General features: G+C 40.5%; 1 protein-coding gene across 4 annotated transcripts in view; it reads left to right on the forward strand.

The window, feature by feature from the left end:
• Positions 1-18,269, forward strand: part of LOC117249196 (uncharacterized) — a 49,086-nt gene that overhangs the window by 13,163 nt on the left and 17,654 nt on the right. For 3 of the 4 annotated variants that reach the window (XM_078165126.1, XM_033614656.2, XM_033614659.2), the window contains exon 2: positions 10,350-10,931. In XM_078165126.1, coding sequence (XP_078021252.1) covers positions 10,655-10,931 — 277 coding nt within the window. In that variant the 5' untranslated portion in view covers positions 10,350-10,654. Of the gene's footprint in view, positions 1-9,299; positions 10,254-10,349; positions 10,932-18,269 lie in introns of those variants that run through there. The other variant, XM_033614657.2, reaches the window with a different exon arrangement.

An 18,269-nucleotide genomic window follows, 5' to 3' on the forward strand; every position in this document is an offset into this window, starting at 1 on the left:
GTTTTGGTTAAGTGGTTTGGACCAAATAATGAAGTCTCTAAGTAAAATATAAAGAAAGTGTCAGTGGAATAAACAGAATTAGGGCATTCCAGGCGCTGCAGAGAAATACTATTTCAAACCTTGTCCCAGTCAGTGCTGCTCTTGGCTCAGTGCGGTCTCATTATCCCCTGATTCCTCACAAGAATTCCTCCAGATCTTCATCATTTGAGCTGCTGCCACAGATTACTTGAACCCTGGTGAGAAGGGATGTCTTGTCCTTCGTTCACCTCTCGTTAGAGGAAAGCCCCTCTGTCCTGTGTGTGACCCTGCACTTCCATACTTAGTACTGATTATTGGCTTTATATGCTGCTGTGCTCCACACACACAAACACACACACGTACATGTGAATATACGAACTGGGGTCCATGGTGAATATGTGCCGTATAAGGACACATGACACAGGCATGACACATTCAATTAAGCATGATACACAAATACGTAATATATGTATGTGTATGTTTCCGTATAAATGCAAACTGAGAATGGACTGAGTTAAAGTGCATGTGCATATGTGTGTACTCGTGTGTGTTGGTGTACTGTGTTTTTATATTATATAACAGTATTTAATGTGCTCTAAGATGTCGCATTATGGATTAGGTTGATAGTGACAAAGCTGCAGATTGCCACTGCCTCTGTGAGTGTGTGTTTGTGTGTACAGAGACAGATTTCTTATGTTTAATACTTTTCAAGATAATTACAGTGTACATGCATGTGGCTTTAATAATCATCAAAACAAAGTGAGTGCCTGTTTCCTCCCTCTGGCTGATAAGCTCAGAAAAGAACTCTGTCTGTCTTTTTATGTAGTGATGTTGCATGTTTTTCTAGATGGCAGAACCTAAAATTACTTGAACTTTCTCTGGACCAAGGCATACAAAATTAGTTGTTAATAATATTTTAAATACACATGAATTTCCTTTGCACCCTGTTAATCAATACCAACTGTGCAAGTACACTAGAAGCAGCGAGCCTCACATTTCAGAATGCACATACTACAGCTGCACAGTTCAGTACATTGATATTGGCAATAGATAAAATTTATGAAAATGTATTATGAAAGCTGTCATTTGTTATCAGCCCATATAGCGTTTCTTTTAACTCTTTGATTTGGCTTTGCAGCCAAAACTTTAGGAGCCTATTCCAGCAGACACTGGGTGAGAGGCAGGGTGCACCCTGGACACATAGAGACAGACAACCATCGCACTCACATTCACTCCTACGGCCAATTTAGAGTCACCAGCCTAGTAGGACTGTAGGAGCAAACTACTCACAAAGGGCTCCCCGACCCTGGTGATCGAACCAAGAACCCTTTTGTTGTGAGGCAACAATGCTAACTACTGCACCATGTTTGCTGTAATGTGTAAATAAGCAACTAAAAAGTTAGCTAATGAACTTATACATTTTAAATGTTAACAGCTTGTTCTGTCGCCACCAAGTGGTCAATATTTCAATTACAGCTTTAAACAGTGCTTACTACTGTATTTTGCAAAAGCTACAGCCTTTTCATTTCTCTCATTTCAGCGTAACTAAAAACAGTGTGTCGGTAAGTTGTGATGCTGTCAGATCCATGATATGCTATGCTTACTGTTTTCTTGGAGAGACTTCTTTGTTCAATAAACGATTAAAAAAAAAAAGGCCTCAGTCTCACATTTTCCACAGAACGGAGCATGATGAATGTGAATTCCGTCAGTCTCATCCCGATCTATCAAGCTGCTTCCTTAATCCACATAATCCTCCTCACAAGTGCTATCCACTCAAACTGTACCACTGGCAGTGCATATAAACACACACTCAATCCTACGAGTTAACACTGTGGTCTTTATAGTGTGAACATGTGATGGACATCTGTCAGTCACTTTCTGCTTCCTCTCGTGTTTGAATTTCAGAGTAGAGGCTGATAGAGAATGATGGTCTGCCCAGTGACGATCTCATTACTTTGCACTGGTTATACGTATAGTGTGTTTCATTATTGATGTGGTTATGATTTATTTATGTGAAAAAGTGCTGCAAGTAGCATATTAAGGACACTACACATTATTCAATGTTAATGTTTATGCGGGCCTTAGAGTAAATAATTGCCCTATGAACAAACTGTGTTTACGTTTGTTGTCAGTCAGTGATACAAATTGAAGACGCAACACTGACGAGGTATTAAGTTGCTATGGCGACTGTGTTAGCAATCAATTCCCTACATACACATCCAGCAGACACAGAGAACTTAAACATTTAGTCGAAGTGTAAGTTTTGGCCCCCTGACAAAAATCCGAAGCTCTTTACCTATCAGATATTCCACTTTAACTAGTCACTAACTGTGTCTGTCTACTGTTTGGTGCTGGTCAGATAACACGCAGTGAGTTTATCAGAGCTTTTTTAAAACATCTGACTTAAGATTGACGACAATGGAGTGGTGTTGTGCTGTTTGTGAACATTTCTCCCAAAAGAACAAATCTTTTTGGGTGAAGGAACTGAACTGAATCACTTCCTAAAAACTATCTGTTTATTTCTCAGCTCAGTTGAGTTCTCAGTCAATTGCAAGTGAACGTGCAGGGACTCACTGAGTGATTCAAGCCTGAGACTCTCTTGGTCCTTGAGTGTTGTATGTTCAGTGATTTGTCCACTGAACATACAACACAGTGAACATGAGCCCTGAGTCGCTGAGTCAAGCCCGCCCTTCTCCCTCTTCCTCATGTCTTGAAGTCTAAATATTTATTTTTTTAATTAAGTGTTACAAAAATAAATGTGCTGTACAAAATAGGGACAAATAGAGCAATGTTTCTGTAAGTTATTAATAACTTACTGAAAGTGCTGCTTTGTCACATTTTGGCCTGCCTGCCTGAAACTATGATATTATCTATTACAGTGGTTCCCAACTGGTCAAACCACAGGCTCCAGATTTCTTCTTCGTCATGAGTTCAAGTTCCACACAATTAAATATAGCGTCATACTTCTGTTTGGCCATGTCATTGAGTTAGTTTGTTGTCTCTGTTAAGCAGACATCTGATTGTCAATCACTCTACAGTAGGAAACCACACTTCAAAATAAAAACTCTGTGCTGGAAGTTCACTGTGCTTCAAAATATTTTTTGATTTAATTTTTTACAAACTTGACGTCACTTGCAGTCCAGTTTAGAATGGACCCGTGGCCCACAAGTTGGGAGCCACTGATCTAGTAGGGTTGCCCAAACCCACATGCCCTGGTTTTGGTTCGATCCCGCGCATCACAAGATCCAACTAAATTCTCAGCTCACTGGCTTATTATTCACAAATGGCCATTCTCACTTCACTAGTTAACGAACTGAACTGAACATTCAGCCATGTTTTAGTTCAGTGCATGGGACTACGCAGTCAGAGCTCCGGTCGAGCACTGCGAGGGAATGGTGTATGCTCAGTGATTTGTTTGCTGAATGTACTACAAAAAGCATAAGCCCTCAGTGAGTTGCTGAGTCGCTCAAGCCTGCCCCTCTACCTCCCTCCGATGTCTTGTAGCCTTGAAGAAGGAAGTGGTACTAATATTTTATTCATAATTAGGTGTCACGGAAATATACATGATTTACATAAATTCTCTGATCTCAGTTTAACAGCTAGCGAGCTGAAATGGATGATCAGCTATGTTTCAGTTCAGTGAGTGGGACTACATGCAGTCGCTCTGAATGATTTGGTAAACAAATCTGTTCAAAGATTTATTTTTAAAGAAGCAGTGTGTAGGATTTAGTGGCATCTAGTGGTGAGGAATGCAGATTGCAACAAGCTGAAACTGCTCCTGGTTAGAATTCCTTCAGTTCGGGTTCTGTGTGTCTCTACGAGGGACCCCTTCCACGTTACAAAAAACATATTAATTGATGCATCTTTAAAAATGAATGTTTAAATGCTGAATTTTGTATGTAGATATCACATAACAACAGTTCTTCCTCATAGTGGGCAGTGGATTCAGTGTTAAACTGAGGCTTTTCCTGCAAAGACTGCTAACTCATCACTATTATATTTTGCTCCAACATTTTAAGTTCACACTTTCCATGCATTAAGACCATTTCCCAACATCAATTAAACCCTGACACCTGAAACCACCCTCAAACCCCTTTTCCTGATTCATACTGATAGGATGGGTGTATTTTTACCATAAAAACCTTGCATAGTGCAGCTATAATTTGATGTCTTAAAATAAAATCTTGGATCAGTCCTTTGAAGCCTTTCCTGTGTCCACTTTGGCAAAGCTGTGGCTGTAAATAATGTAGTTCGCGGCAGCAGAGCCCACCGCGTCCCCATTTACTGGCCGAACATTTGATAGATGGCAGTTTTCTCAGGCTAAAAGCGCTGCATCTTACTTCATCTGTCTTTCTTGTCCAGTCTCTCGCTGTCTTTCCTTCTCTCTCTCTCTCTCTCTGATTGTTTTCCTCATGTCATTGCTCACTCTGCCTACCCCTCTCTCACTCTTCAATTGCTCCCCACCTCCATCTCTTTTCTTTGCTCTCTCCATCTCTTTCTCCTATTTTTGGTCTCAGATGCCTCAATTATTCATGTCTTTGCATGGACTTTCTGACCAGAGAGCTATCAACAAGAGCCATCAGGGTCATCATATTACACCTGAGCATCCACCTGTGACACTTACAGTCCCACATGAGTATGCATGCACACAGCTACAACACAAATGGGAGATGGTGTACACACTCAGAGACAGAGGGGAGGGTAGGCAGGTACTGGAGTCACGTTTTCTCACCACATGGTTGCAAGTAAAAACCACAAGAGCTTCAAAAACACTCATGTTGAATTAATTGAGTACCTGAAAAGCTTGTTGTAGTTTGTAACACTGAACTCTTCTACTGATGCTTCCTGTTTCTTCTACTTTTTTTTTGCACATGATGCCAAATATATAACCTCAATGTGATTTGCCCACACAACCTCCTGATCTGGAGTCAGACACACTACCATTGTGCCACAAGGCCTTGGTGCACACACAGTATCAGTTCATCATCAGATACTGTACGAGGTCAGCACTTTAAATTCTGTACAATAATGGTGACAAACTGTAAGAATTTTTTTTTGTATGAGAGCTAAGTTTTTGATGGAGAAATAATTGCAGATGACCATTGTGATGTGGTTTGGCCTTTTCTGTGCTGTACCTGACTCAGAATTTTGTCAATCGAACCAGATTTTACTGTTCAATACGAACATTTGACTATGCATACCTTTTTTTTTTACTATATACTATCAAGCAACTGTTACATATTTAATGTAAAGTATTTAATGTAAAGTTCTGTACTTCACCAAAATATGTTATGTGGGTTAGGTTTAGAAGAAGATTTATGGTCTGGACTCTTTAGGTTTAGGGAAATAAAGTAACATAGCTTAGGTTTAGGAAAGAAACATGATGACAACGTACCTTAAAATGACTGAAAGTTCACTTGGTTTTGCAGCGTTCTGACCACCAGTCTCCTGGGGAAAGTTCTGTGTTTTGTGACCCATCCCGACCCCAACCTATCTCCTTACAGGGACTATTACTTCCTTCTTTACTTCTGTAAGCGCATTGGTCATGTGATCACAACCTTCCCATTTTCATGGGTTATAAACAAATTACCGGCTCATGATTATGTGGGATATATATGAATTGCATTGCCTTATTTTTTGTAGGTATATGTACAAACAGTGCATGAGAACAGCCTGCAGGGTGACAGCGACATTCAAATAATAGTTAACAAGCCCAGTTAGCCAAACAAGATAATGTGTGCTAACAATGCTAAAAGCAGATAGGAAATGTACAACATTTTTTGCTCACACTAGATATCAAACAAAAGTCAGAGACTGTATTATATTATTGTATTCACCACTTCTATGCAGAAGGCAGAAGATAACATTATCTCAGAGCCTGACCAAGTAAAGCCTCTCTTCTTCTGGGCCGCTGCTTCCATCTAACTGTGATTCATCCTGGGTCCGAGTCTGCAGCTGCCTGTACCTGGTGCAGACATCTTCACCAAGTGGAGGGGATGAATCACCGTAGAGTAGTGGTTTTACCCCGGACAGCCACATTAAAGCAAGGATTGCTGACTTGTCAGCTACTTCTAGGGACTGAAATGTCCGAAAGACTCTCAGTTGACTGGAGGGTCTCCAGCTGATGATTTGACTCTTTGACTTTCAGGGGGCAGCACTAGACCTTAGCCAGTATTTTTATGGCTTGCAGAGCATATGCCAATCTTGTGAGTTCAGCTTGTGCTTCAAGGTTTATGTGTGGAAATAATTCACTGGGACTAAGCTAAGCAATTGAATGCTGGGCTCAGTCAATATATCACAATGAGCAAAGCAAAATTTGTGGGTTAGCTGACATTGTGACAATACAAAAATGTCTGACGTTAGATCTTTTGAATAAAATTTAACAGGGGATAATAAGAAATGCAGACAAGCATATTATGAATGTTCTTCTTTATCGGCTAGTCCAATTCTGTAATGTTACATTACACAGCGCTGTGCAAAAGTGATAGCAATTTATTCCAGCTATAAAGAAAAATGGCACACCAGCATGGAGTAAAACATTAGTGTGAATTATGTCGAAGTTACTGGCACAAAGCCACAAGTGAGTTCTTCAATAATACAGGGGTTTGTGTGCTGTAAATATGCAACAGCCACAGTAACTGAAGCCATCTGTAATGGAGAGTTGACCTAAATGGTATATTTTTTTTACCCTGATATGTCAAACTGTGTCTGAACCTTATAGCACTGTAAACATCACAGTTAGTATCCAATAGTTGCTGCCAGCAAGTTCCCCTAAGTCCTCCTTAAGTTGAATTTATACGTCTGTGTGTCACTTCGAGGAATAGTTCACCCAACAACTATATAAATCATATAGTACTCACTTTCCTAGGCTCTATATGGTCCCAGAAAAAGTTTTCTATTGAATGTCATTAAGGAGAGCAGAGATAAAAGAAAAAATGAAAGTATATCTCTGCAAACTGACCTTATGGGAGGCCGAATGAAAGACAGCAAAAATGTTATAAAATGTCTGGAAAAACTTTAGAAAAAAATTCCTATGAAGTATTACCCAAGTTTTGTTTTTAATCAACACATTCTCACTCCCAACTCATCATAAACAGACTCTCAGTCAGTGGCTTTACATGTTTAACTACGACGCTCCCCTCTAGTGTCACTTTTGGATGCTCAGAGATGGCATGTCAATTTCTGCTTGTTAGATGCATAGTTTTGTTTTCAAAATAAATTCTGTGTTCACAGGAAATGTCCATCTGGTCTCACTCCCAGGGCATCAAAAGACACTGCCAAGTCAGTGGCCCTCTGCATCAGATACAGGCACACAATGCAACCTTTAGCATCCGCATGGGAGGCTTTCAACCAATTCCAATATAAACCCATTATTAGACATTCAGAGTAACAAACGTAGTATAAAGAGCAAGAAAGAGGCTTTTGCCCAAGCAACCAAATATAACAAGCAGGAATGAGATCATGTTGGTAAATGTACAGTTTCTGCTCATGTAGTGCATACAGTCTAATTTTAAAATAAACTTCCAACATAGGTTTACTTCATTTGTAGGTTTATTGTCTTAGGTGTGGGTGACAAAAGTATGCGGTTAGGTTTAAAAAAAAAAAAAAAAAAAAAAAAAAAAGACCATGGTTTGAGTTAAAATAATTACATCAACGTAATGTGATGTCACATTCTTAAAATCACTCAACAGTGATTTTTGTTTTTACACAGGACACAAATAGGAGTCCCTTGGGCACAGTACTTTTACCCAAGGGACTGCTTTTACCCAATAGCTGTCCCTTGGGTAAAAGTGCTGTGCTTGTTTGACCCATTCACTACCCCTCCATCCTGCCCTATAGCCAGTGTTGTAAAGTAGCGGCACTACAAGTAGCGACCTTACTAACCTAACTACAATTCTCAGTAGCATGGTGGTAACATCACTACTTTCTGAGTCAAACAGCTTTTCAGTAGCGAAGTTGATTAATTGACCAAGTAGCGCAGTAGCATCCACAACAATTACAAGCTCTTTTTCCGAGGAAAAACTCCTAAGTACAGCAGACTTTTTTCTGTTGAGATCTGGATAAAAGTAGGGGTAATAAAACTGAGGATAAGAAATGTAACTGACATTAGTGCCACACCGAGGCATGTAGACAAAGGCAGCACTTCAGTATGACATCACATAAGAATCCCTTCGTTTATTCTGCTTGCCATTTTGCTATTGGCTTTTCTTGGCAAGACCCTCCATACTCTGCCTCTGTTTAGCTACATTGCACTTCTTGATGTGTCTCTTATTTGCCTTGCCCATAGATTGTGTAGATTTGCGAAAGAAACAGACAAACCATGGGCCAAGAAACGACCCAGAGAGACAGAGAACAGTATTAAGAGAGGAGAGAGTGATTTTTTCAGAACATGTTTATGTTCTAATGTCCCTCCAAAGAGCCCGGTCTTTCTCTAGAGATGCTGAAATCCGGTGCTTGATCAGTGACTTGCAGGGTCAGAAACCAACAAAAAAGGCGTCCTTTAATGTTAGCATGATATGCGGTCGGTTGCCGTAATAATTTAACAGCACCCAGCAGCATTAGGGAGAAAGACAAAAGGTAAGGTGGTGAAAGTCTGAGTGGGATGGGCGGGATGCGTGGTGCCTGGGTCCAACAAATACCTTTCACCAGAGAGAGCAGTGTTTGTGTCCCGTACGATTCTAAACCCAACCACTTGCTTTTGTTGCCCAAACCTAACCATGTGTGTTTGATGCTGAAGGGGGAAAAAAGTAAATTTACGGTGTTGTACCGACAGTGGGTTTATTAAGAAAGAGACTGTTTGTAAACATTAAATTTCCTTTGAAACGGAAGTGTATCTTTAAAAAAGACAATGCATGTAACAGGCAGAACTTGACACGGTGTCCCAGAACTTGCACCTGAGGTACCTTGCATATTGTATGTGGACACGGAAAGTCCATGACCAAAACGTCAATATGTGACGAGGTCAGAGTGAGAATGTGTTGCCTCAAAAAGAAAAGATTTAATTCAGATCTGTTATTTTTATTGTTTATATTTCTGTCTTTTATTTATAATGGTTTTATTGACTGAAAAATATATTTTGGAATTCTGTTTTTGAATTACTGTAATAGCCAGGTAGCCTAGTGAAAGAGACAGAGAAATGCATTAAGTAGGAAGAGGAGAGAGAAAGGGAGAGAGCGATAGGTTGACTGATGATGTCATGTTATTGTTATTGGTCATACGTTATAGGTCAAAAAGTCTTCAAAAAAAAAGAGAAAAAAGAAAAGCTGGAAATTTTAAATCTGTTGTTTAATGATAAACGTCCAACTGGACATTTTTTGCATGCTTATTTGTTTGACATTTTTTCTTCGCACTTAGGAAACGCTAATTTGACATAAAGTAGCTTTGCAAGTAGCAAGCTACTTTTGCCATTTTCTCCTAGCTTAGCTTGCTACATTTCTTTGGGGATAGATTCAATGTAGTGAAAGTTTTACTTTGATGTAGAGTAGCTCATTACGTAGCTCACTACATCTTCCAACACTGCCTATAGCCTATGGACTCTTTACACTATTGCTGTTGCACAAACACAACAATTTTGCTAATCTATTGCTAAACAAAAACTGTAAAACTTGTAGAAAACACAGGCAGCCCCTGTGGATACAGTTCTTGATGTCTCTATATTCATGGTAGCCATTTTGTCCATGTAGTATTTTTGTAAAGGTGCACATTAGCCAAATCTACGGCAGCTATGTATGTACCCTGTACACTGCTATGCCACAATCTCCAAGCACAATAGGTTGTGCTTTAGTTTTCAGTCCCCTTCTACCAGTTGTACTCTGTGTTCAAACTGTATGCACGTTGGCTAAGCTGGGGTGAAAAGCTAACCTTCTGGCTCGTGATCTACAGTGTGATCCAATAGCAAGTATTGATCAGTCTGAATGGCTTTCCGGTAAAAGTCGAAGTGACACCTTCAACTGTCTGTACAGTTAATACAGTGCAACTACAAAGCAAGAGGTGAACACGGTGAGAGGGGCAGAGAGGGAAAGAGCAGCAACCAACCAGGAATATCAGGACTTAAGGCTGCATGAGTTACAGCTCAGCACAGCTCAGCGAATGAGTTACTGTTATGCAAGAGCTCAGTCAGTCAGCGGGATATCAGGAGGGGAGAGAGAGAGAGAGAGAGAGCAGCGGAGCGAGTGAGCAGCGAGAACACGAGCTGAGGGACAGAGAGGCGAGGGCTGGAGAGGAAACAGCAGCATGTGAGAGCAGATTACAGCTGGATCTACCATACACATACATGCATTAACATACACACTCCCTCACTGTCTGTCTTTCTCTGTCATACCTTCTTGCAGCACGGCAGCATCATGAGTTTGAGTGCAGAGGGGGTTTTCTTCTCTTCGCCAAGGGACTGAGGAGAGAAGAAGAAGAGAAAAGGACAGATAAAAAGAAAAGAGAAGAAGTAAGAGGAGAGGAAAGGAGGGGAGGGGAGAGGAGACACAGAGGAGAAGACAGGAAAAAGAGACAGAAGGAAAGCAAACTTTCTTCTAAAGGATCTTTCACCTCATTCAGAGGCTCCAGTCAAAGCACCCAACCATGAGGCTGTGAGTCCCTGCTCCTTCTTTCCTTGCAGAGCTCCTCTTCTTCATTACCTGACCCCATGTCACCCAAAGTGGGACCCAGCACTCAAACCACAGGCACCCATCTCTGGATGCTTCTATGCGCCCTTCTCAGTGCTGTGGTCCTGGCTAGGGGCTCCTCGCTGAGCCCCGAGGACTTACAGAGCACCGCTGCTACATCGCTGCCAGAGGACTGGAACAGCACGACCATCCAGCTGCAGCCAGACCTGCAGACCGAAGCCCAGGTGCCGACAGAAGCACAGACGGAAGCACAGACAGAAGCTTTGCCAACTCAGAGCACCACCAGCAATTATACAGGTTAGTCTCTCTGACGATCACCCATCGATTTCCTCCTTGTTTTACTGCTACAACTTTCAGCATGAGTTAATGATTTCTAGCTTTGTGTCACGCCAAAGTTGAATCCACACTGAAAGAAATATTTTGCGCAATGAGATCCAAACATTACAGAGTTTGAGCCACACTTTTCCTTTGAAAAATCATCTGGAAAAAGTTCTTGGTAGACGGTGTTTACAGAAACCTCTAACCTATGAAGCCTCAATCTGCCTTTCAATGAAAGTATTCTTTGACTACAGTTGAAATGATTAGCTGATGAATCATCATCGACATGGTAATCGATTTAGACATTTTCAGTTTCATTTTCAGCTTTCTTCCTCTGAATAGTAGTTTTTTCTTAATCTTCCATGAGAATAAACTAAATATTTTTGTGTTTTGGGGTGTATTTGGATTACAAAATGTGATACAAATATGACAGTTTTGGCTCTGGGAAATAATGGCTATTTTCAGTTTTCTGACATTATATAGACCGAGTGGTAAATCAAGATTTGGCAAATTATGCGACGACAGACTGACTTCAAGAGTTCTTGTTATGGCCACGGTCTACTTTTGATTGCCAATACCAAAGATGCTGACTCCAGAGTGTATAGATTTAGAAATTTAGTGGTTGCTACACGATCACAAGTCTTGGCATTAGGCCTCCGATTGGCATTAAAACTCTCAGAAATGGGGATTTAAGGAAGTTGCAGGAGTAAGTACGCAAGTAAGTACCTAAAAGTTCTTCCAACTGTACTGGTTGTGTCAATATCTGTTTCCCCATTGATTTGTGTTTCTCTTTATATTAACTCGAACACGACTTTACCCTAAACCCAAAGTATCTTTTGTGATACTAATGTGAAACTAAGGACCCTTTCGCACCTTCCTCATTTGGTCCAGACTTTTGGACTCTTCAGTTTGAACCAAACCCAAATTAAGAGTGTAAAATCCTCCCTGCACCATGGCCCGGACCAGTTTGTTGTTGGTGTGGATCTTTTTTTTTTAGATGGTTCAGACTTTCGGACCAATTTGAGAAAGTTTTGGCGTGCTATCGCCAAGGGATAAGAGTAGTGTAGCGCCTTGGTACATAGAGTGTGTGCGTGTGTGTGTGGTTTAGAAACAGAGAGAGTGACGATGGCTGCGCATGGAGTAGATAGGTGTTGATGATCTGAACGGAGAAGGAATTAGCAGTGAAGTTGTCAAGTGGTAATAAATGTACAGTGTAGGTTTCAGCTTGTCCATGACCAATGCAAAATACCAAAATGAGACCAAAATGGTCACACATGGAAAGAGAAGGAGACAATTTTATCAAGAGCCAGTTTGAAAAATGTCACAAAACCTCAAAACACGTTATCTTCTGAGACGATGAGAGACAGGTGATACAAGAGGACGAGAAAGCCTGTCTACAAACTAACCAATGTCAACTCACGTAGGTGATGATGACAGAATATAGGTGTGTCACGTATAGTTCTTTAGTGCAAACCTTAGTTCAGACCTTGGTTTGGACTTTCAGGTGTGAAAAGGCCCTAAACCTCACCCTAACTCCCGCTACAGACAGTGTGCTACAGGGACACACAAAAATACGCTTCAAAGACATCCCTCTTTGACCAATATAAAATTTTACTTAAAAACATGTTTTTGAAAGTTGCTGAAGTGCCTTGATTTTTTTCTCTCCTCCAACCCAGAGGAGACTTACTCACTCCAAAAACCTCCATCTGTTTTTTCTTTTTTTAGACACTATGAAAAAATATTCTCAAAACTAGAAGAAAAACTTAGACAAAGTTTGATGTGTTCAAGTAGACTCTCTAGTGCTCTAGTGTGTGTGTTTGCCTGTGAGTACCTTGAAATGTTTGCGCACGCATGTGCACATGTACTTATTCAGTTGTGTTTTGATTATAGTAGATCCACGTGTGTGTACTTGTAAGCAAGTTTGTGTGTGTGTGTGTGTGTGTGTGTGTGTGTGTGTGTGTGTGTGTGCGCATGTGTTGTGTGAGTGAGGTGGCAGGTGATGCCGTTAAAGACAGTTCGTTATGTCCGGGCTGGAGCTGCTGAGCCTGAAGAGAAAGCTGCAGCACCGCTCGCATGACTTCACCTCCACTGGAGCATGAGCTGCCTTTCTCTTCTCCTCCACTTGCTCTGTCCATTTCCTCTCTCTTTCCTTCCCTCCTCTCTTTCTATTTGTCTCTCTCTCTCTCTTCCCTGTTTATTTTCTCCCACCTCTGCCTCATCTGTCTCCCTTTTTCTACTAATTGCTCCATCTCCCTCTGTCACTTTGCCTTTCTCCCACTTCTTGTTTTTCTCTTATTTTTTTCTTTTCTCTGAGTGTCGGCCACTTCTTCTTTTATTTCCTTCCACTGTGTCTCTTTCTCTCTCTCTCTTTCCTTTTCTGATGTTTATTCTTATGTCCCTGGCCCACCCCTTCTCACTCACAGAGCCCATATCCTCACGTGTATGCATAAATAGCCTACAGCAGATGAGAAAATGCAAACGTCACGTGCCTAATACACACGTAACACACACACACATGCACGCACACATATACACACATTGGAAATGGACGCACTCGGCCCAAACGACACCAATCTTCTTAAAGGTTTAGAGAATAAACAACACAGTTGCTCGTTTCATAACGGCAGCTCTGTGTCTGACAGAGCAGGAATAAGCACTTTATACTTTAATAACACACACACACGCACACACACACACGCAGGTGACCAGCTGGACTGCTACATCATACCACATGCATGAATTATGCCAGACCAGAGCCTTTAGTTTCCAAAAATCTAAATCCTGGAGGTGTGATTAATATCAGCGTTCCCAAAACCAGAGTGTGTGTGTGTGTGTGTGTGTGTGTGTATGACAGTATAAACTGCTTATTCCGGCTAGCATTAACAGATAAAAGCAGTGCTTCTCATGTTGTTTACTTTTTCCCACCATATTTTTAAGCCTATTTGACTCTTTCCTTCAGGTCTGAATTATGGCGGAAATACTGCGTTTGTGTTTGGACATTTTAGCCATTTTAGTTTCAGCCTTTTGAGAATAAAACCAGCCTCAGTTGTCATTTACAGGACAAAAATAAATCCAGTTAAATATAGAAGGCTTTTGTACGTGGAAAGCCTTTGGATACAGATAAAGCAGCCAAATGAAGACAGATGTAGATGTGACTTTCCAGGAAGAGTTGACGTTATCACAGTGGCTCCCAAACTTTTTGTTTCCAGATGTAACACCACAGACCTATCTGATGAACTCAAGTATACCTTCATCAACACCACCCATATCCCAAATGTGCTAATTTGAACTGATTTTAATAAGATGTGAAGGAAAAGAGGGAAACTTTGCCAATTCTCAACCAGCCTTGTAGAACAACAATGTGTGTAAAAGAACTGTGGTAAACTCCCCTCCATCTTACCAGTGCCCAGATCTCCTTGTTCATTTCCTGGCTCAAAATTGTTCTCCAATTTTTGCTGGCTCTGGGGATCAAAGTACAGAATGTACTTCTGCATTTTCAAATGCCACCACGGACACAAAGTTTATAGAAGTGGATAGAGTCAGAGAGACCTGCCCCTCTCTCACTCTCAAACTCAGATGACACTACGATCAAGCTGAAGATTCAGTAACTGTTTTTCCTATTTTTCGCCTGAAATGTCTTCCAAAACATATTTTAGTGCACTGTTTGGCTGTAATTTGAACAGCATTTGAAGACAATGTTTACTGCTCCAATGTGGTGCAGTGCATTTGGTTGTAGGTTTTCTACCTCTTGACCAAAAGCGAATGCCACAGCCCATTTTCTCCCTTTTGTCTGTAAGGTTAGCATCATTTTGACACCATTAACTATAATAAAGTGGATCTTGTTACAATCTTTTGTACATACAGAGCTGTCTGTGTTTAGGTTGGTTTGGTTAAGTGTGCATGCATACGTCTGCGCAGAAGTTAGACATTTAAACCACTTTACCATTACTTTTAGCTATTTCAACCATTTATCCACTACCCTTTAGCTTACTATTTCAACTCTTTGTCTTTGTGGATATGTTTACATTTATGTTTATGTTTTATAGTCTTTATGTGTCATTTTGTTAGTATTTTGTTGTGACAATGCTGTGGTAAGATGTGGTTAGGTTTAGGCACAAAAACCACATGGTTAAGGCTGGGAAAAGATGATGTTTTGGCTTAAAATACCTGCTTTGGTCCCTACAAATACTATTAGATATGTCCCAATATGTGAATAAATACCCACTTTTGTTGGTGTCGAACAGTGGTCTACTGCTTGGCAGCAGTCTTGATAGGTGTCAAGCCATCCACTATCTCCTCCTCCTGATGAGAAACTGTACTTGTAATCTAAACTATGTCACTTTAGAAATGTTGATATGATTAGTATGAAACATATAAATGTAACACATCTGTGGTTTGCAGAAAAATATGATGCAAACATTTTATTCTGGTGACTGGGCTGAACTAAATATATATATATAAAAAAATACATGTATATATTCATTACTTTAGCTCTCTATTTCAACCAATTAATCTAATTAATATAATAATCAATGAGTCTGAGCTAATTGTTAAGTTAATGTACATGCTGAGGTACAGCTGACTCAATATGTGGACAAATATTTATTAATCTAACTGTACTTTATAGTTTTCTAAATGAGTTTAGCCTGACCACAATCTCACCACATACACCCCCTGAGCAGAAGTACCCCTGAGGTTGGGTATCACTGTCATAGTGATACTGTCCACCATGTAGCTTGAGCACATGTAAACGTAGACTGCAGATACTGCACTGAATGTTTAAAACCTTAAGAGGCTTACATCTGTTGTTGTCCTTAAATCAGTCCCTGTCTATGTTTCTGTATTTATTCATTGCAGTTTACAAAGCTTGTTTAAAGCTGTATCACAGGGAGGTCAAAGGTCATCTGGGACTAGTCGAGACTCAGTGTCTGCAGAAAAGACACAAAATGAAATTCTCCTCCGTGCATAGACCTGCTTACTGAGTTTACCGTTTTAAAAATCGATAAAACTGGTGAAGCAGGCGTGTGATGGTTTAGCACACAGAGCCTTGGAGCGCTGGATCAAACCAGAGCTTTCAGACTCCATCAATACAAGCCGTGACTCATTATGCAGCTCATCCAGGAATCCTCACTGCCGCCCGTTCCTGGAAGTAAATTGAACAGAGTTGTGCTATTGATTAACTCGTCCTCAGGTGCTCCTCCTTTTCCGTCAGATTGCATTTACAAACTTGTAACCTTTAAGGTTTAAATCTGTGTTTCTTTTCCTCTGTTTTTCCTCACCTTTGTGGAATGTAAAGAATATTTTAACAGCTTCTGAATCTCCAATTCAGTTTGATGCCAAAGCAAATGTATTATTTTGTTTCATCTGTGTTGCTCGTCTTACAAATGGATATGATTACTTGTTCTGATCTCAGATCAATAGAGTACATCTCACTCTTCTTACAGTATCCAACAGCTTTCATGCAGTATTTAATACAGTATATAGCATTTCATACATAACTTACATTATACACAATGTTCACTGCAGTAAAAGTAAGATTTACGGTATACAGTATGCGAACGTCAGCATGCTAACAAGCTCACAATGACCAAGTTAACTTCCCGATGCATAGTAGATAGGTAATGGTTAGTATGCTTGCATTTACTTACTGTATTAGCACAAAAAAGTACAGCTGAGGCTGATGGGAGTGTCATAGGTTTTGCAGGAATTGGTCATTGAAAAAAATATATTTTGATCTCATGGGGCTGAAATATAAAGCCAACACAGAAGTGCTAAAAACTGCAGTTCCTCTAATGGCCACTTGAGGCTGGCTCCAGAAGGGAGTCAGTCCCCATAGACCCCCATGTTAAAATGTTCAACTATAGAGCAGAAATAATCATGTTTACAACCTGGAACAAAAGCGTTTTTTTTTTTTTTTTGTCTGTTTAGCTAATCACTTTCATAACTTTTCAGGGCATGAATTTTTATAACTCACCCATTTACATTTTATTAAGGCTTAAAGTTTTGCATGATTAAGGGTGGGGCCACTTGAGTGACAAGTTGTCAGCGAGGCGTCACCACAGTCTGTGAGTCAGATCCACCCCTCTCTCTTCCACAGCTCCAACCTCTCATCCAAATATGGTTACTTCTGGCTGAAAAAATCCAAATGCCGAACTCACGGCTCTAAAATTAGAGTTTACTAACCAATTATGGCGCTAGTCACCAAAATGATCACAATTCATCCTGAAGGGCAGGCCGATTGCTTGGTCTCCAGTATTGTAGTTTGCAGCGTCCGGCCTGATACCACACTTCTTTGAGTCAAGATTATTGTCAAGAGTATGTATATGTGTCACTTGTTCACAACATTTCATGGCCTCAGTGAAGTCAAAGCCCAGCTATTTCCTGGAACAAAATTATTCCTTTTATTTTAGTCCATCTGATGCAAGAAATGTTTGAGTTTGCTACAGTGTAACATCTGCATCTCTCTTTCTTCATTTGTCATTGAATGTACTGTACTGTAAGCAACAGAGAGTGAGCTGTACCCAGCGTGCTGCTCAGAGGTGTAGGAGTCAATAGGAGTCCCCTTTCAATACACAGTGTATGCATAACTCAGTACAAGTGAGTATGTCCCATAGATCTCAAGAGCTTGCACTCAACATTGCACTTCCTTGGGTCTTCAATAATACACCTGCCAAGTGTGAATTCGATTGAATGAACAGTTGCGGAGAAAATCAAAGGACAGACATACAGATAGATGGTGCTGAATGTGGGCAGAACCTGATGTGACAGACATGGAAGATTGGCTTGCTCACTAATGAAAGTTGTATTGCTAATAAATACCATGAGATATGACTTTATTGGTACATTTTATATTTTCTTATGGTGTGTGCCTGTCTTCTGACTCACTGCCACCCAGGCAGCATCTCTCATGTGGGGCATGGCCAATATCATACACTGCTTTTCCATACATACTTCTGTGCTCTTGCTTGAGGCTGCTACTTCACAAACTTCCAAAGTCGAATGCTCCAAGATGCGAAGATGTGCATTTGCTTTTACTGGAAGCAAATGTTTTACTGCCTCTCTGGTCACACTGAATGGAGGTGAACAAGAGGCAAAAATTTGCTGGCGTTAATTTCCCTCATGTGTGGCTACAGTATACCCTAAAGCAGGGTAAGAATGAAAATGGCATTAGTTAGTTTTGAAAGGGTATTAATGAGCATCATTGTTGGAAAAATGTGTAGTTGTGTGCAGCTTTTTGCAATATTTTAGTTCACTTTAAGTCAAAGTTAGGAACTACCCTGAGACTACCTGCTCGCAGAAAGAGTTGGCAATACGAGT

This window comes from Epinephelus lanceolatus, chromosome 23 (assembly GCF_041903045.1).
Source record: "Epinephelus lanceolatus isolate andai-2023 chromosome 23, ASM4190304v1, whole genome shotgun sequence".
In the NCBI taxonomy this organism is placed as follows: Eukaryota; Metazoa; Chordata; class Actinopteri; order Perciformes; family Serranidae; genus Epinephelus; species Epinephelus lanceolatus.